Source organism: Nasonia vitripennis, assembly GCF_009193385.2.
Source record: "Nasonia vitripennis strain AsymCx chromosome 2 unlocalized genomic scaffold, Nvit_psr_1.1 chr2_random0009, whole genome shotgun sequence".
NCBI classification, from domain to species: Eukaryota; Metazoa; Arthropoda; class Insecta; order Hymenoptera; family Pteromalidae; genus Nasonia; species Nasonia vitripennis.
Window position 1 is genome coordinate 1299014 of NW_022279616.1, and position 21283 is coordinate 1320296.

The window sequence follows — 21283 nt, forward strand, 5'->3', positions numbered from 1 at the left end:
GGTATTGCCAGTCGTGATTACATTAAATAACTCACCTAGCTTATCGTCAATAGACATCGCATTCCAATTAGAAGGCTTCGACATTGTGGGAGTGCAGAGAAGAGGACGCGGACTAGTGTCAACCAGCCGTATGTCGTTCGACGACGAGGGATCAGTACTAACGTTTTTAGTAACACTCGCCAACTCGGGCAAAATTAAGTGTGTTCACGAGCACATTTCAAAAATCGCGCCAAAATTTGAATACGCACCAACCCAGTAATAATGCATTCACGAACACAGGCCGCAGCGAAGCAAACAAGTTACGTAATCAACGCTAGAATTGCACCACGTGTAAACGAAAAAATAGATGACCAACAAGAAAGACCAAATTCACTTAATCAAGAGCGAAACACGTATGAGACAAAGAGCATCAAGTGGCTAGGATGCCTGCACTAGGGCTCTGCTAGAGCTCTCTCTCTCTCTCTCTCTCTCTCTCTCTCTCTCTCTCTCTCTCTCTCTCTTCAATTACAACACTTCTAATCGCACACACAAACCTAACACACACAGCCAAAGAAGAGTCAGGAGACAGTCTTGATACGCCAGGCTGGTGTAGGGTAGAGTGGGCTACAGCCGGTCCTCACTGATGTATCGGACGGTAACGTTGACGGTCAGGAGCAGGCGAAGTTCGACAACAAGCAAATAGGCTGAGTGGCGATGGAGAAGCGGGATAACCTCAAAAACTTATCGCCAGGCAAAATGCAGAACCAAGGCTCAACAACAGAATGGCAGTGTTTGAATATTATCTCCAGAAAGAGCCATAACAGTCCTGCACCGCCTGAATTGCTCAGAAACTCGCACCGGAGTGCAGAGATTTGTAAAATCAAAAAGTTCACAGAGCGACTACGAAAGTGCGTCCGCACTACTCACCCGAGAGAGAGAGAGAGAGAGAGAGAGAGAGAGAGAGAGAGAGAGAGAGAGAGAGAGAGAAAGAGAGAGAGAGAGAGAGAGAGAGAGAGAGAGATAGAGATAGAGAGAGAGAGAGATTTTTTCAAAAATCTAAAAATCGCTATAAAATGGTTAAAATCATAAAAAAATTTCCCTTATTCAGAATCTGAAAACATATACGCATGTCAAATTTTATTACGATCAGTCGCGTGGTTTCAGAATTATGATGGTATATGTAATGCACCTACGCATACACAAACACACACACACGCACACAGCCATATGCACGGACATTTTCTAAAAACGGATGATTAGAAATTTACACAGCTTTAAATACATTTCTATGAAGTTTTAGCGAAACTGAGAATTTTCTTATTATAAATAAGCATAATTATGAATTCATCCTGAAAAAAAATTAAAACGCATATTTACGCGATAAGTGGAGATTTTTATTGCATGACTATTGTAGTCCATAGTTTTCGAAGTGTGTAAATCTGGTTCAGTTCATGCAGAGAGCCGACTAATTGATAACAAACGCTTTTATTAAATACGCAAATATAATATTTATGTGTACTTACGCCCACAACGATTATTTCGAAACAGATATATACAAACCGTGAAATTAACGGATATTCGATGATGCAACTGATTATTAAAAACAAACAATCACATTATTGATGTTTGAGGTGAAAGCAAAGAGGATTGTTTATTTAGTAATTGATATTTATTGACGTTTTATAGACGTTGTCACGTGTGATGTATATCCCCTAATGTGCGTCCCCTTACACACTTATGAAGGCGCTCACTTAATCTCGCCTGCTTTGCATACATACGGGATATTTACATTTTCAACACTCCTCTTTAGAATGTACGGAAAATTCATTTCACATTAAATTTATATTGTTCCTGAACTTTTCGAATTTTCCTCTACACAGAGGATTTATGAATGATTACAACATTTTTAACCTTGCACACTTTAATCGATCTCTATTTTACGCTTTCATGAACAGCATTGTAATGTATCTTTATATCTTATTCGAAAATTTTCTGTTTTTTGCAATAATCATTGCTCTCTAACTATTCTCATAAATTTTTATAGGATCACTCACATTCATATATAATATTTTCACCATTTCTCTGATATACTTAGACTCGCTTAAAACTTCAGGCGATGACTGATGCACTTCTCTGTCTATCGATGAAGTTTTGTTGATCAAGTTACCTCGGCTGGTAGACATTTTTACAGGATATAACAATTATTTCTGACCGTATTATATAAAGGAGGAGAAAAACATGGCCGAAATTATCTACTTTTGATAATGTCGCCTTACTTCAGATTATCTCGAATCAGATAGTATTTCTTTTGTTCGGGTAGGTTGCTTTGATTAAGTTATAAATAAAAGTAAATGGGTGGTTAGTGTAATCTCAAAAGTTCAAGACCTAGAAAAGGATCGTGTTGTGTTTCTAGATAATTAAATTAGATTGACGAGATTTAAACTCACAAATACTTGATTTTGATATATTTCGAATCGCTTAATGAATCTGCACACTTTTTTGAAATCTTTAATTAGTTATTATATATTTTTTTGTAGAATATCCACTTTTATCTTATCTTTTTTTAGAGATTAAAGCTTTCTATTTTATATATTCTCTTACTATTTTGACCAACAACGAATCTAGCTTTTGGTTATGCTATTACTAAAAAGTCATTGGAGTCCATATTTGCTACCCTATAAGTCTATGCTTCTAGAAAGTTGGTATAACATTTTTGATCACTGCAGAAATTATCGATTTTGTTTTGTGTAGCTAGATGTGCTTAAAGAAGGCAGCCTTTTTACATTACTTTTAGCACGGCTTAAAAGTAGGAATTCTTAGGCACGGCTTAGTCAGCAAATTCCTAATTTCAGTTTCGCTAGGCAAAAAGAAAAAAAGTGTACACGCTATGGCCGATGTATTGGTTAGTCAATAGCACGTGTTTTACATCCCTCGGCTTCACCTCGAATGTCAATTTACTTGTGCTATGCTTGCCAATACTTTCTCGGCCTTCAAGCATAAACTTTTATTTTAAACATTGTAAATTATGTCTTACTTTAAAAATTAAAAAAAAAATTGCACTGTATACTTGAAGAGAAAAATTCAAGACTAAACCTGTGGCAAATTGTCATGACTTTGCGACATATGTTCTGTCCGTTGCGCTACCATGATAGACACAGAATTGTTACAAGTTGGGACCGTGCGTCACACATAAGTTACACCGTTTCATCCTGTGTTAGCGCAGTTTGTAGAACAAAAATATTAACCTTAAACGAAAAATATAGTGTGCATCATGGACGGAAAGAAAAAAGTGATTCAGAAAAGTCATTCGTCTGTATTCGCCTTTTTTCTGCCTTAAGTATACAGTAATAGTACACTGTGCTATTTGTACCCACTGGGGCTGAATTTTTTTTGTAGTTTTTCTTTATAGTTGCTCAAAGTTTTTCCATGCCTCACAAGCAGATGCGAAGTAGTGGTAGAAAACTTTAAACAAGGTAGTGGAGTAGTGAGGTAGTCCCTAACCCAATGCTTTGGCAGGTAGCGCCGACCTTAGCGATGAAGAATTTGTCCCTGAAATATCGAACCTTCTCCAGAAAAGCTACATTGCAATGCGACTCCGATACCCTTTCGAAAGTAAGGAAAATATGCTTATTGAAAATGCCTCCTTTTAAAGAAGTACAGGATTACAATGTTTTTCGTACAGAGGTGAAGACAAATGTTACAAATACGCAAGGCTTCTTTGCCTCTGTCAAATAAATAGTTTTTTAAAATATTTTTATAGATTTATAAAAAGTATTCGCGTGCAGACCTGCAAACAATAAAGGCCAGACCTCAGCAACTATTTTTAATAAGTAAGATTTAGACTGTTCTCTTCTTCCACAACATTATACGCTTTTTTTTCCTGAAATCAGCCGACTAGGGCTACAAGGCTTAATCTTTGTTCTTCTATAGCCTAAAAACGAGTTCTAGAAATGCGACTATGGTAACATTCTCACCGAATCCAAGGACGAGCAAAAAGTCAAGGACGTCGAGGACGATAAATAGGAACTTGCATGGATCGACGTCACGAAGTGTGAATTTGGAATGAAGATCAAGAGTAAACATAGAAGCGCACTGAATCAGGGACTGGTTTAGAACTCCCAGCTCACAACGATGGATTAGACACTGAACATCGGCAAATCAATCAAGAACAAGATCGATAGTATAATCAGCGGTCCTCCTTGTACAAGCTCGTTTCCATTTGCGAGCTCTCACCGCTTAAGCTCGACGACAACACCAATGACGATTGGCCAAGGGACTCTAGAGCCTTTTTCAACAGCAATTACATACTCTCCTTTCAAGACATCATGCATTTTTCCGTTACAGCTGTTTTAACCTTCACATAAGTGACTGCGATCTCAGCTTGATCACGGTTCTCTCTCTCTCTCTCTCTCTCTCTCTCTCTCTCTCTCTCTCTCTCTCTCTCTCTCTCATGTGAAGTGGTATGTAACTTCAATGTATTTCAGACATTGAAAGTTTTTAGTAGATGTTGCACATCACCGTTAATGCAGAAAATTAATCACGGATTTGGTCGAAATTTTACAAGGCCATTGTCGTCAAATGATCACCAGATGATAATTCTTTTAAGATTAGTAGTAATTAGCTTTTTCCAGTACAAAAATACTCTAACTGACTGCTCCCGCAACTTATTAACCTAATTTTTCTCAATATTGGAATTAAGTTTGATTTTTCTGTAATTCTGAATATTTTCAACACGCGATCAGATACTTTGTAATCATTTTTATTTTCAGCCGATTCTGATTTCAAATCAATAAGGTATTAATGTGTATAAAGTATTGATGTCTATAAATTAAGTTTTATGTAAGGAATGTTTCAAATAATAGTACATTATGCGAATGCGGGAATAAAGTCTTTATTTCCGCATTTGAGGAAATAAAGTTACTTTATTCTCGTAAATAAAAGACAAAAAATATATGAGAGAATAAAAAGCTACTTTAGTTCCGCTTTTCGAGGAATAAAGTGGCCATTATCGTTGAGCCGTGAATAAATCAATAAATCAAATTCTAGAGTTGAAAATAACAAAATTTATTCAAGGACTATCGTTCATAGGGATGGCAGTCAATTTTTTACCAGGATTTACATAAAAAAGTTACGTTTATTCCCTACCCCGACGTTTGTCTTCGGCTCGGGCACAAACAGCGCATGTCGCTAGATACTAGAATGGAGATGGGAAATAAATTTGCACATAAATATGCTTTTTATATTTTCGTCTGGAAACAAGTACAAACTTTTTGTAGGGTATTTTAAATAGTTCTATGTTGCACTCAAAAAAAAAAACAAAATGCTGTGAAACATTGCGTATTTATTACCCGAGTTTCGCTTCACGTAAGAGCCCGCTCGGCTGAAGTGATCGACCCGACTACATACATGTAGCAAGTAGGCAGCCCGCTTCATTCCCTAGGTGCATAATATACTAATAGTAGTTTGTACTTTAGGAAGTTGGAATTTATTTGTATTTTTTCATTAATTGATATTATAGGTGCATTTCTGATTTACAGGAAAAAATGCATACATGCGTAACAAAATGATGGTGCATATTATAGACGATTCGGTCTTTTTCATTTTGTGTGATGGCAATGTTCGTCTTCTTCGTGATATCCCAGCGCCCATCTTGCTCGCCTGTGATTCGTATTGCAAACTGCACTTGTATTAACAAAAAACTCACTTTTCGCTCTAAGTGTACAATATAATTTTACTCTCCAATTTTTAGCATAACTAACAAGGAAACTCCCCCAACCTGACCTCACGGATTTCAATTATTGTTTTATATGTTTTAGAACTCAAAAAAAAAGGGACACGTATTTTTTTTACATGCCGACATCCACTTTAAAGGAGTGAAAACCACCCCTGAACTTCACCCTTGAAAATCGTTTTTTTTTCTCAGTTTCTAATCAATTTTTTAAATAAAACTAAGTAAAAAATATTTCTCATAAAAAGTAGAAGATATGAGGTGTATTTATGGCCCAAAGTATTGCAACCCTTATTTAATGTTTTAAAAGAACTATATTTTTTGTAACACATGCACAATTTTCGCGTTTTTCGTACCTATTAAGCGGGCGTAAAGTACCAGTTTACGCCCCCTTGTACTTGTGTTAATTAATGAAAATGTTAATAAACAATAATACTATTATTTCTAAATATTCATGGCTGTGTAGTGTAAAAAACAGTCAATTTACTCCCGCTTTATAGCCATGAAAAACGTGAAAATCCATACATTCGTCACAAAAGCTATGGTGTGCACCAAGGGCTAAGCGGGCTTTGTGACCTCGTGTGGTTCACAGTACTCGTCTTCGGTTCGGAGACGCACTCACGTACGACTCGTATTGCAAACTCCACACTCGGTTTAAAAAAGCCTACTTTACGCCCTTGGTACACAATGAACTATTTTATGCTTTTTCGATAAAAACCAGGATAGGAGCTGAAAAAAATAAAGGCAAGCGTTTCCGATTTTTTATACAACTATCTCCAAATATCGTGAGTCACGGTCTATTACTTTAAGGGTATTTACCCCTATTACCCCTTAAAGTAGTGGACCGTATGTAAATGATGAAAAATCCATTTTTTCTTGAGATTTATTACATTTAGAAACAGAATGTAATTAGTATCAAAAGCAATCATGTTATACCTTTTTGGAATATAGGTACATAAAAAGAGTGATAAAAGTCACTTCCAAAAGTTAATTCTTAAATATATCAATATTTATCATTTTTTCATGGAATTGATTAAAAATAATTTTTCATGCGAAGATTTATTTGTTTTGTTTTTCTTTTTATAATTAATTTACAGTATGTTATTCTATAAAGTGTTGACATTAATGATCATCTTCACAAAAGTGCTTGCTGTTACATGCTTCTATATCGCAGTAAACATTGCAAGAGTCGCCAAAAGAAAACTGAACAGGTTTTTTTAAAGTTATCTAGTTTTTGCTTCATTCCTAGAAAGCCTTGTAATAGTAATTTTTCAATTTGTGTAAAAATATGTAGGAAGTGTTTTGATATATTTTTAGTCGAAAAATAGTGTTTTTGGAAAATGTTAGTACGTATGTGTGTGTGTGTGTGTGTGTGTGTGTATGTGTTATTTTTTATGTGGCGTAGGCAGAGCAAGCTCTGCACAAGTGGCCCTCTGACACCGAATCCCCACAGGTACAATCGTTGAACAATACTTCCGTGGGGCCCGTTAACTACCCTTTTTTGGCTTCTCCTTTGAAGTTTGACATTTCCATACATCTCCAATCCACCAATCTTCAAAGTCTTCTTCATTCTGCATCGTCCTGCCGTCTTCTTCATTCTGCATCATCCAGTGTGTGTGTGTGCGTGTGCGTGTGTGTGTGTTTGTTTGTTTGTATACACGTGTATCTTAGCTTCAACTCAGTGGATTTTACTGACGAAGAATTTTTAAACGCGTTCTTTTTAATAGTAATTTTCTAGTTTTGAGATTTCAGTTTTTTCTATTATTTGGGAAACTTGATAAAACTAAATTGCTTGATATGTACCTGAAAAAACTAAATGTTAAACCTTTCTAAAAATTAATACGATTATTGAAGGTTATTAGAACTATAGAGCAGATCTACGAATTGGATTTACCAATATGTACTTGATAATTTTAAATCTGCTGTCGAAAGTGGTTTAATAAGCCACTTTCAACATATATCATACATTTAATAAAGCTCCAAGAGTCGTTTTTGGGTGGTTGAACTAGCTTGAAATACCGTCTAGCACTGCCAGGATGAGCATTTTCATCTTCAGGGTTGTCTCCAAGCGGTAGAAGCATCCGGCGACGATCAACCATCACAACTAGCTATTAACATGTAGTTTCAGGGTTACCTTCAGGTGATTGACGACTCTAGCAACACCAACCAGCAAGGCCAGACTGTGAAATTTATCTCCAGAGTCGTATTACGATAGTTAAGGGGCCCAAATACGCCAACCAACACCACCAGGCAATGTGAATCAAGTGCTAGGGTCGTACTAAGGTGGTTCTAGCAGCCGGAAATGCCAACCAGCACTTCAGGGACGTTTCCGGCTGTAACAATGCATATCCAGGTCCAAGGTCATATGCAAGTGGTTGTAATAGTCAGCGATGCCAATCAACAACAGCATATATAGTCTGACTCAGCTTTCGAATAATCTTCGGGTAATTCATCACTAAGAGTCCTGAGGAGAAACATTAGTTTAATTCTTGAAAACACAAAAGTTGCACACGCAGGCATCGTAGCAACACTTTCGATTTGTAAACTTACACTACTGTATTACGTCATTGTAGCTGTTCTGTACTACTGTATTATGTCATTGTAGCTGTTCTGCACTTACTTCTAATATCGCCAAAAAGTTAAACCGAGCAAGACATTTTGCGATGAACGAAGGCCGGGATGCCGCTTCAAACGTCAAAACACACGGCAGACGACTGCATGAATGTGTCGTCAGCCGACTGCCAGATCGATGCGCACAATATATGCGCAGTCGTCGAGCTCGATTCGCCAGAACTACGGCCAGAGCCAATAAACAGCTGTTCGGCTACTCTTGCCCTGGTAGGAAATGGCCGATATGTTCTGGTCCGTCCCCTAGCGACTCGGTAGATATGAAACCCAGAATCCGTCGCGAAATATGCACGATTTCTACGCTGAAACCCGACTAGCAGAAGTTCTCTTAATTTTTTGCGCATGAGCGTATAGTTCAGGCCAGACACAGGTATACTAGAAGTATGTGACGAGTATAGTTGAGTCTGTCTGCTATGTTATACAGAATAATAGCATGCAGACCAGAGCTAAAGTTTTCACAATTTCAGTCAATGTTGAATGATGAATATATACTCTAATTATTCATCTAGAATGTGTTTTGAAGGGGAAAAATAATTTTTAAGGTGTACATTAAGAATGGCAACCTAAACCTATACATGCGTACTCTCATATATGATATGATGACAATACAAATTAAAATGCAAAATTTCAGCCCTCTAGGTATGATAGTTTTTAAATGAGAGCAAAATCTAATTTTTATTGGTTTCGACTACTTGTTTCACAATTTTATTTATAGCACAGTGTGACCTAAGTCCGCACTTGAGTCATGCTTATCCGTGACCTAAGTATTCCTTTTTTGCATCGTTGCTCTCGGTGCAGCGGGCTTATAGGTAGGCTCTGCTATAAAATTCTATACGATATTCGTGACCTAAGTAACACTTCTACACGGCGTAACCTCACACCGTGCAAAAAAGTGTTACTTAAGTCACATGTATCGTAATGTACTATTTTATTACGATTATGGGAGATTTGGTGGTTGAGAGTAACTGGCTTGCATACTGATGAGATTGAAATATCTGTGCAAACCTCATCATTGGTGACTTTGAGCACATCGATGACACTTTTTACACAGTAATTGCACTTGAACAATACAAAGTCAGTCAGTACAACATGCTTGTACATACTTTCATTTATAAGTGTAGGCATGTGTAGGGTTAGGTTGCCAGTCTTAATGCGCACCTTAAAAATCATATTTCCCTTTCAAAAAACATTCTAGATGAATTAATACGGTATATGTTTATAAATTATATTAATTTATAAATATTTTCAAAGAATGTCAATACAGAGCAGGATCATTGGCGCAAAAAGTAAGGTTGTATTAAGAAATCATAGTGAGAAAAAAATTCTACCGATATTTCCTCCAGAAATCAAGTCTGATTTATCGGAGTTTTCATCCTGATTTAAACCAGAAAACCCGCTGGATTTAAAAAATTTCAGTAGCTTTCAGGTACTTTCTTGGCAACGCTGCTACCAGGGTAGATGATAGCAAATCTTCTTCTTTTCTTTGATCGAATTACACAAAGCTAGGACATCGTTGCCCTTCTTTTGATTATTTTATATCTCTATTCTGGTTTTTATCGAAAAAATCATAAAAAATATAGTCTTTTTAAAACATTAAATAAGGGTTGCAATACCTTGAGTCATAAATAAACCTCATATCTTCCACTTTTTATGAGAAATATTTTCCACTTAGTTTTAATCAAAAATATTAATTAGAAACTGTGGTACGATAAAAAAACGATTTTCAAGGGTAAAGTTTAGGGATGGTTTTCACTCCATTAAAGTGAATGTCGGCACGTAAAAAAATACGTGTCGTTTGTTTTTTTGAGTACTTAAACATATCAAAAAATCACTGAAATCCGTGAGGTTGGGTTGGGGGAGTTTCTTAGTAAGTTTGTTCTTGTAAATTGGTTGATTCGTACAGACCACCAACTCCAATGCTCACACAAATTCTTATAGAATTAAGAAAAAATACGTGTATATTTTTACTAATTTATGTTACCTTGAATATATAATTTTTTATGTGACATAATTTATATTATAAAATAATTTATGATATGATATAATTTGCTATAATATTATAGATATGATACATATTACATAATAATGAGATGATAATAAATGTGACCGTATACATCATTTCTTATCATGATTTCACATTTATTTATTTATTGCACGTTGTTTGGTGCCTCTATATATGCAGTTTGAAGCGCTTGCAGCATTGTACATTGACATTTTAATACTAAAAACTCGTTACTAGCCGTCACTAGTCGTTACTAATCTTCATAGCATTATTCAAGATGCGATTGAAAGTTATAAAATCAAATGAAATTTAGTTTCTGTAGCATGATCAGTTTCAGGTTTATTATTACAATTGTCAAAGTGCAAGTGCTTGTATAGCGCATCAGTATGTGAACTGAGTTTAATGCATGTTGTTTTGTCTGTCCTTGCATGCAGGGATTCGGTTTTGTAACATTCGCAAATAGTGCTGACGCGGACCGAGCACGTGAGAGGCTACACGGCACCGTGGTTGAGGGCAGAAAGATTGAGGTGTGCATGATTTTTTTATACTTATCTATAATTATATATGTACGTATATCTATACTTTTATACATATATGTACATATATTGTATAATTTTTGTGATATTGTAGAATAATAATAATAATAATAATAATAATAATAATAATAAAATAATGATAATAATAGTAATAATTCTCTCGTATAGACATAAATAATTTCTTTATTCTAATATATTTATTTTTTCAGGCAATTTGAGTAAGTGTGCAAGTACGCGATATAACTACGTCTTATATTTGCACGTACTTGCTTGGTTGAATTGAAGTTAAACTATGTATATTTACTATGGCAGTGCACATATTAATCATTTATTATGACAGAACACTTGTAAATTTTAGATAGTTAAATAATATGCTTTATAGTAAAAATGTATACACTTTAAACGACAGAAAAAAAATTCTAATCGAATTTATTTCAAATATTTATACACTAAAAACCTATAATTTAAAGAAAACATGGAACTGTAAAAGTGTTATCATCACATAATTATTTGAATAGAATTCTGTTGTTAATTAAAAACTAAATAAGTATTTTAATTGTGCTTACCCTGGTAGAAACGAAATCGAATTAACTGGCAAGTTCTTAGATTCTAAATCTAGCGCTTTTTCTTAGATTGAATATTCTTATAGTAACTGTCTATAAATGTTAGGCAAAATTTGGAATCCAGTTACACATACGATATTGCGAATTAAGGTTAGATGTTAAAATCTTGGTTAATGGAGCGTACTAAATAACGATTTAAATGCAAAAAATCGTTTCCGAAAAATTGGGTCTGACCGAAAGCTTACACTCACGCGTTCAGGGGCAAGGCGAGGCGGAATTCAGGAGCGAGGCGAAATTCGTATGACCACGCACCTTAGCCATCTAAACTACGCAAACGTTGTTATACGATGTCCACGAACTGCGACATTTGCTGAATTAATTAATTATTTAATTGACTAATAGTATAATTTGCTTAACGCTTAAATACTGATAATTATTTATCATATACCACTAACATTTGTTGAATCATCAATATCTATACAAAGCAAATTTTTATCTCATTAAAAATGAATATTTAATGACAATTTTTATCCGTGTAAAATGTTAACAGTTTGTTAGACTTAAGGGTACACAACACCTTTAAACCTTGAAAAAAATAACTCTGAGAAAAATTCATAAATTTTAAGTGAATCATTTGAAATTTTTTATAGATATATTTAGCATAAATACCTTTAATTTTATCATGCTAAAACCTTCATTATTCCTGCTGGCCCATTGTGGCACTCGGTGCAAGAATTTGTGAACTTTTTCACTGTCCGTAGGATTCCAAGTGAACAAATGGTTCTTTTGAGCTCTAACTCAAGGAGGATACTTTGTACACTTGTAGTTTTAGTAAAAACTGAATTTTTGTTCGCTTATTCTGGCACTTTTTTGTGTATAAAACATTTTCTAAACATTCAAATCAAAATTTCTGCATTCATACCAGAACTACAGGTGTACAAAGTATACTCCTTGAGATTGAGCCCAAAAAAACCATGCGTTCACTTGGAATCCTACGGACAGTGAGCTGAAATCGGTAACAATATTTTGAAACGGTCACGACTGTTCTTGGTCTTGTGCGCGTAAAAGATTTTAATTTTTGAGAAGAGCAATGATCATTTACTGGTCTGCGTCTGAATTTTGACAGCAGATCACAAATAAAGATTTGATTTTATATTGATGTATTTTTATAATATAAGAGAGGTCCGGGATACCAGGTAGTGGTAAATCATTTCAATAATAATAGTATGTTATTTCTTTTTAATATCTTTCTATTCAATCAATATTCTTTTTAGATAGAATATTGCGTAAATTGCTAGTATTCTTTATAACAGAAATTTTTGTATGTTCGCTTTGATTATACAATATATTTGTAAAACACTACGCTTAATTAACTTTTGCGTTATTGGTTTTGGATCACGATTTTTCTAACTATATAAACGATTCGAAATAATTCTAAGTTCTAGACTGATACGCGTTAGTTGCGTTATCAGTTTTGACTCGACGAATTTATAAGTATTTGAGATACAGAAATCTTATAAGTTCAAGAAATATTCGAAAATATTCCAAGTCTTTTACCTGCTCAAGGCGTAATTTACTCAAGAGCAGGGACTAGGCGCTTTAGTTGCGCTGGCGCTTAAGTTGCGCTTCGGCTAGTGAGCTAGTACGGGTTGTGCGGGTCCTTTTATAGGCCACGGAGAGAGCGGGAATCGAGCCGCCGCTGCGTCGAACTCCTTCTATCGCGCCGCTGCACTCGCCACTCAATATATACAGATATACAAGGGTGTTGCGCGCTTTCCCCGCTCTAACGCTGCTTCTGCTGCTGCCGCTCGCTGTTTTCGGAGCCTGTACGGGGTGTTCCATAGTCCTCTAGTGAAAATTTTTCGAAAAACGAAAAATTTTCACTATACTCCCGGATAAAAAATGATTAAAAATATATTTATGAGTTTTAAGAAAGAAATAAAAAGTGCGGCTTAAAATGCATGCACTAAGAGCTGCGTATACCTTTCATATTGACCATGACACTTACTCTTCTTTCTACCTTACCTCCTCCTCAACCATAGACTTCCTAGCGTCTTCAAAGTCCCAATGTACTTGGCGCATGTATGCGCTACCCAGGTAGCTGGTTGACCGTAGGTGGTCTCACTGTAGTCTTGGTGGTGTTCGTAGAGAGATCGGATACTGGCGCATAAAAAGCGAGCGCATCTTCGCTTGGCGTAGCCGATGTCACATCAGGTTGAACCTGGCTAAATCGATGCCCACAATGCTGGTTCTATTCTTGGTTGTAGATAATTCTGTTATTATTGTTGTCAGTTTAGGATGAGACGTAGGGCACTCGTGTGAGAGTGTAGATGTCGGAGCCAGTGGCACATATATGAGCAATTAAATGTTTGAGCTGGTGGAAGTAATGACAGCTCTAAGTGTTATAATATTTGAAAATAGAACGCGATTTGCTTATAGCGTTATTTGAACTAAGAAATCATTTTTTCTTTACATGTTTTTACGTAATATATAACAATCGAATATGCTTAAAAAAAAATGCTATAATAAATTAATTTACAAATATTAGCGTATTATAATAATAGTGTTGATAGTACGTGTTTCATTTTTGAGGCTCCTCACGATTATAAACCGTGATGAGCCTCTGGAGTAGTCGATTCCATTGGCACTGTTTCTGCTCGTGGTTTTCTGTCCCCCCACTCCTAGGAATTTTCTTTTTCTTTTCGTAATAATTTTAAAAACGAAATCAATGGAATTAAATTTTGAAATAATTTTGTTTTGTATTTAAATGCTAAAAATCTTTCTGGTTTCTTACAGAATACTTTTTGATAATTTTGTACTAATATTGTAAGTTTATTGATCGTTTCTGGATGTTTTACTATAAAGGACTTTAGTTTGTCGTCGATTTCCTTATCAATAATATGGTAAGGATCGACAGATAAATTATGATTACAAGAACATATTAATTCATTTAAAGATTTTTGGCATCGGGCTTTATTTAGCACTGGCCGGTTTAGTGAGTGAAAATCAACACTATTGGTTGTATCCTCGATTGTCTCTCTATAGCGATGATCCAGATTTGATTCTGATAAACTTTTGCTTTTATTAGATGATTTTACAGTTTTATTATTCATTTCATTTTATCATATTTAGTATCCATAAGAAAACCCGGATTGATTGTAATAGGAATTGGTTTTAAAGTTGCATCTTGTTTATGTAGAAAAGAATCAACAGGTTTATCCGAGGCACAAGAGGCAAATTTTATTCGTTTTTTGGCAAACCGCAAGTGTCTTCTAGGCATGTATTTAATGTTTCGTCAAAGCAAAAGTCATCTGAAGTAAATATAGAAGTGATTGGTTTGGGTTTTGTACCCGTTTCTTTAATAGAAATATTTTTCGTTTGAGTATCTTTTGCTTCGATCACATTTAGATGTTGCACTTGTGGTGCTTTCTTTTGAAAGGTGGATTTCAATTCTTTGGAAATTCGACTGTTGGTTAGACAGTTTATAATTGTTCTCTTCGGTTTCTGTGTTAGAAGAAAAACACTATTTCAAAATTCAAATCTTGATAATACAGTGTTTTTCTTTGGCCGTAACCATTATCTTTAAATGCCAAAAGTTCAAAGAATGCATCTTGGCTTTGTATATTTTATGATTTTACGGTAAATCCAATATCCCAGTCAAAATGATTGGAAATTTTCCGAACGAGTTCTGTTTCTGAGAAGATTCTTTCAAGATCTTGCGCGAAACCCCATACATATGTGGCATATTTAAGACGAGAGTATTTAGAACCACTATTATATCGATTGTACTCTACTTTGCGAGACCACTCATCTTAAATGTCCTCGCACCAAAATCGTGATTTGAATTTTCTCTCGAAATCTGACATAGACTTAATTGTTTGTTGTGCGATGTCGAACCACGAAGAATCCGTGTTCTCTAATGTTTTGCTAATTATTATGTTCATTTCATTGCCGTCTACATTTAAAACGTCTATGTATCTTTTGAGGTCGCGCAAATACCGCATAGGTTTTTCTTTACCGTCGACTTTAAACGATGACGGTTTAAGCTTAGGAGATTTTGACGCGAGACTAGAGTTGTGTTATTTCCATCAAGAGTAATTTCGTGACTCAAGGAGCGAATTTTGTTAATTTTACTTATTAAGGTTTGAAATTCTTCTGAAAATGATTTGATAGAATTTTCAATATGTACTTTTAAATTTTGTAATAATTCGTCGCATTTAATAAGTGCGTTGTTATATGTTGTATGTTCTACCTCAAGGGCTTTGATACGTGTTTCGTTCGATTTGGTTATTTGTAATAAATTTTGACTTGTATTTGTCAAAGCAGTTAATTTTGTTGTTATGTCTTGTTTCATATTTGTGAATAGGACTTCTGCCTCTTCCTCATGTTTTGTTATAGCCATATTTATCAAGGTTTCCACGTTTGCCGAAGGGCTTGTGTCCGATTGAGTTTCGAGTTGAACTTTAGAAAATTTAAGATCTACTCTACTATCGATAGAATTTTCAACGTTCTCTTTAAATTTTTCCAAATCGTCATTATTTGGCATCATTTAAAGAATGTTAGATTCTAATTCATCCACTTTCATCCTTATTGTATTATAGTTAATATTTAAAGCGGTGTAATTCAAACCGTTCTGTTTGACTCGTTCGTGTGCATCTGTTTGTTTTTTATTTAAATCATTGATGATCTCCGACGTTTCGTCTGCTTTTTCTAAAAGGTATTTTAAGGCTTCAGGGACTTTAAGTGCCCAGTTGGCGTTCAACGATGGATCGTCAATCATAGATTGATTCGCGTCGTTTGTAGTGAGAACTGCGTTAAGAGTATCATTTAACTGTGATTTCAAGATTTCCGCTAAAGCGCTTCGAGTGACTGTACCGCTCTTTCTAAGCGTGATAGAAAATAAGCTCTTGTCCGCGTCCGCCATTTTGTGTTCGTCTGAATTATTTGTGACTGCGTAAAATGGTTGCAAGTCTGTTTGTTTGTGTAGATTGCTTAATAATGCAAATCAGAGTTGTTTGTATTACATAAATTGCATTTGAGTTATTGCGTAAATTGCAATATGTGTGTCATTGGAGGATTTGATTATTATTGTAATAAGTTCCACTGTGAAAACCCGGTATCCTGGCAGGATCGCCAATGAAACGGTCACGACTCTTCTTGGTCTTGTGCGCGTAAAAGATTTTAATTTCTGAGAAGAGCAATGATCATTTACTGATCTGCGTCTGAATTTTGACAGCAGATCACAAATAAAGATTTGATTTTATATTGATGTATTTTTATAATATAAGTATGTTATATAATAATAGAATGTTATTTCTTTTCAATAACAAACTATATTCAATCGATATTCTTTTTAGATAGAATATTGCGTAAATTGCTAATATTCTTTATAACTGATGAATTATTCGTAATGTGGAGGCAGATCCAGGAGAACTGAACAACACTCTATTCTTTAATCACTTTCGTTTATTTGTTTATCAGTTTAGTCACTTCAGGTCTAATATTTTTTCTTCGTATATATATGTAAGCGTAGCACCGCTAACTCAGACGGACAGAGAAGAAGTGAGCGCGGCGCACTCTCGCACACGTAGCTCGCGCAACAGCGGAGTGGGGGCTGACGGAGCTGTGCTCGGCAGAGTACCGCCGCGTCGTGTATGGGGGCGCTACTTTCAACACTCCCTCCCGCACAAATACACGACATTATGCGGCCTCTATTCATTCTTTCCTGTAACATAAGAGATTATTATAAAAATTTAAATCAATCAGTTTGTAATACTTTCGACGTTCATTATTGAATTTGTTAGACAAGCATGCAAGTTAAATGCCAAGGGTTTAGTAAATACGTTCGCAATTTGATCTTTCGATTTTATCCAAAATACTTTCACAAAGCCCCTATCAACACACTCTCTAACTTAGTTTTCTTTCACATCCGGCATATGTCTCAATTTATTGCTTCCGCTAACCTTCGAACTTGACTCAGCCGCTTTGTTGTCGCACCACAATTTCATAGGAAAGAAATTGTCAGTCAATATCACTTTCAAAGAGTTGTTCAGAGACATCAGTTCCTGGCAAGCATCACTCATCGAGACGAACTCAGCCTGACAAGTTGACAATGCCACATAATTTTGCTTGCGCGTTCGCCATGTAACTGAATCGCCATACAGTCTAATGACGAAACCACTAGTCGTTCGAGACTCCTTGCAGTCGGCAAAACTTGCATCAGAATAAGCTTGTAAGTCGTTCGATCTTCCCAAATAATTTAATCCTGGTGTTCGAGTTCCTTTCATATAACTAAATACTCGTTTAATCATGTTCCATTCATTTTATGTCGGATCGTTTTGATGCCTGCTCAGTACATTTACCGTATAGCAAATATCCGGTCGACTGGCATTTGCTTAATATAGCAACGTTCCTACAGCTTCTCGATATGAAATATTTCCAATATTACTTCCTTCTATAAATTCGTTCAAATGTTCATTTTCTTCTCTATACTTTCGTTCACGATTTGCTACCTATTTGTAATCATTGGCGTTCGCTTTGGATGCAATTTATCAAAACCAAACTTTCGAAGTATGCGATCAATGTATTCAGTTTGAGTTAGTTTCAATTCTTTCGTTTTTCGATTTCTTGTTATTTCCAGACCTAGAAAGATTTTTGGTTCTCCTAAGTCAGTCATCTCGAATTCTTTCATCAGCTTTCGTTTGATCTCGTTGAGTTTTCCTACGTCATTACTTGATAACAATATGTCATGCACGTATAGAATCAACATCAAAAATTTATTTTCCTGTCGCCATGTAAATAAGCATGGTTTGTTTTCGTGGGACTGTAGACCAATTTTCAAAGCAGCTTCCGTAAATCTTTCGTTCCATCGCTTTGGACTTATTTTCAGACCGTACAACGCTCTTTCTAACTTGCAGACTTTACTCAATCTTGTTTCATTCGAACATTGAACTCCTTCCGAAATTTCCACATATATGTCTTCATTTAGTGTGCCATTCAGAAAAGCAGTTTTCACGTCCATTTGACATACTTCTAGACTATATTTATTTATGATTGCGAGCACTGCTCGGATTAAAGGTAATCGTGAAACGGGTGCATAGGTTTCTTGCAAATCATAAACATTCTTATCTTTAAATCCTCTAATCACTAGCCGAGCCTTGAACTTTTCACGATTCTTACTTTCTATCTTTCTTTTCAATACCCAACGTGAGTCAGTAATGTTTGGCTTCCGATCTTTGTCTTTCGCTTTTGGTCTGTCCACCAGACTCCAAACATTGTTTTTATACATTGAATTCAATTCCTCGTGATTGCCTCTACCCATTTGTTTTTGTCTTTCGTAGCTTGGGCTTCAGCATAGGATGCAGGATCACTATTAATGTTTGCAATCAAAGCTTGAATTTGTTCATCTGCTGAAGATTGTTCCTTTTCAACAATCAACTTTTTCGGTCGTCCCCTTTTACGTTTTCCAACTCCTTCCGTTCCTTCATTCGAAGTTTCGTGCATCTTATCTTCATTCGATTGACTTTCGGGCTCAAATTCATTGAACCAATTGCTTGCATTTATTTCTACATTGACGTTAGCCCAGTTATTTATTTCATCTTTCTTGTATTTGTCTCCAAAAACAAATCTTTCGTTGAATCTAACGTCGTGACTTTCGTATAGCTTTCCATTTTCCGGTTTCAGCAATAAATAACCAGTGTCTGTATCCAACTAGAATTGTTCTAAAACCTAGCCATCGTAATTTCGTAAATGCCAGACAGTCAAATCGTTTGATCTGTGTCAGGTCAACTTTGATTTGCGGATTGAATTTTTCCAACGGAGAAATCATATCGTTCGATACATGTGGTGTCCGATTATACGAATAGATTGCCGCACTCAGAGCTAAATCCCACATGTTTTCAGGTAGCTTCAGAGTCATACATTAGCGTTCGAATCTTACGTTGTATCGTTTGATTCAATCTTTCCGACGTACCGTTATGTTGAGGAGTATCCAGACAAGCCAATTGATGTTCGACTCCTAGTTTCTTCAAAACTTCAACCGTATAACCTCCGGTATACTCAGTGCCTTGATCTGTTCGCAGGTAACATACCTTTGCATCCCATCCCAAGAGGTTCCGAGCGTTCTTTACAAAAGATTCGAAACAATAACCCGTTTCGTCTTTTGTTTTCATAGTATAAGCCATGACGAGTCTCGAACTATCATCAATAAATACAGATATGTATTTATACCCTTTAGGATGAGAAGACGGACTTATCTTTCCCATAACACCCGAATGAATTATCTGTAAAGTTTCTTTCGGTCTAGTACGTGTAGTTCGAAAGGGTAGTCTATTTAATTTTGAAATTAAACAAACTTCACAGTTTCTAATGCTTTCGTCGAACTTGCATTCTTTCAAATCTTTAATTTCGGGATGTTTAGTCTGTAATTTCTTTAGATATTTAAGCGACGTATGACCCATTCGTGTGTGCCTCAGCATAGCTTTGTTACTAATTTGTCGGTTAGCATTTTCGAATTCTACGCTGCAGTCTGGATCTTCCTCAATTGAGGCTTGATCAATTAGCACTATATTTCTATCTCTTACTGTGACATCAAAATCCGAGCAGTTTCCTAAGTTTGAATTAACAATTTCTTTCTCTTTTTCTCTTTCGAATTCATTCTCTCTTTCGTTTTCAGTTTCATTTTCCCTTTCAACTAATTCTTCCGTTTCCTCATTCATACTTTCAATTTCTACACTATTTCTCCTTTTCCTTGCCATGCTTCGCATTACTACGTATGCTCTAACATCATTGGATTTGCATTTAGAATATCCTGATTTATTTACTTCGAACTCTATTATCTAAAAAGGTCTTTCATATATACCAGTCAATAAAGATTCGTTAGATTTCGAGTCATAAATGTCAATACGTTGATTGTCTAAATAAACACTCAAGCCTTGATCAACAAATTTTCGTAATGAAATCAGATTTTCGGCCCATATAATATTATTTAAATTTAACAGTTTGTTTTTGTTCGTTCTACATACAATATCGCCGTTCTTTCGTCAAAGGTTTTAAAAATAATGCTTGAATTTGTAAGGTGCTCAGTTGCACCGGAGTCAGCTAAAAATTTTGTTAATACTTTTCCTTTCTCGTATGTAACGTTCGTTCTTCCGATATTGCAAACTGACTTGATTTCATTATCTGTATTTATGTCAAAGTACTCACCATTGATATTTAAGACACCTTTGTTTTGCTGTTGATCTTTGTCTTGTTTATTATTGCCGTTCTGTTGGTTTCCTCCCTGATGATTTCGATTTTGATTTCCCCTTCCTCTTTTATTGTTGAATCGACCTCTTTTAGCATTCGAATCGTTCTGACTTTCATTCGGACGTTTTGTACCGCCGCGATAATTATTACTGCCTCTACCCCTTCTATTACCACGACTACCTCGATTATTATAATTTTTATTTCCATACCTTTTCTCTTTCGACTTGGACATCCGAAGTGGACACTGCAGCTCTATGCGTCACGAATTGTCTGCATTCGTAGCACATCTTAAGATTCGTGCCCTGCCTTGGACAATTGTGTCCCAAATGTCCATACTCGTCACAGTTAAAGCATTTGGTGGCTGCTGTCATCGCACTTCCAGATGCTTGCGTGGTTCCAGTCTCGATTTCGTTGTGTATTATGTAATTTTTAAGACTTTCGTAAGATAAAGGCTTGTTCTGTTGGTGCATATTTAAGAAATTCAGATTTTTAATATCTGGTAAGGCTTTCGAAATAGCATTATAAAACGAATCTCTGACTTCGTCATCGGTCAAGGATTTTACGTCCAGCAAACCATTATACATTCTAACTATGTCTTCGA

At 35.6% G+C, this 21283-nt stretch overlaps 1 protein-coding gene across 18 annotated transcripts in view; it reads left to right on the forward strand.

Moving 5' to 3' along the window:
* The window catches only part of LOC100113919 (RNA binding protein fox-1 homolog 1-like), a 371748-nt gene that overhangs the window by 87033 nt on the left and 263432 nt on the right, over positions 1-21283 (forward strand). For 13 of the 18 annotated variants that reach the window (XM_032601587.1, XM_031925312.2, XM_031925321.2 and 10 more), the window contains one exon: positions 10772-10864. The exons of the other annotated variants lie outside the window; for them this stretch is intronic. In XM_032601587.1, the coding sequence (XP_032457478.1) occupies positions 10772-10864 (93 nt within the window). The remainder of the gene's footprint in view (positions 1-10771; positions 10865-21283) is intronic. 18 annotated transcript variants of the gene reach the window in all.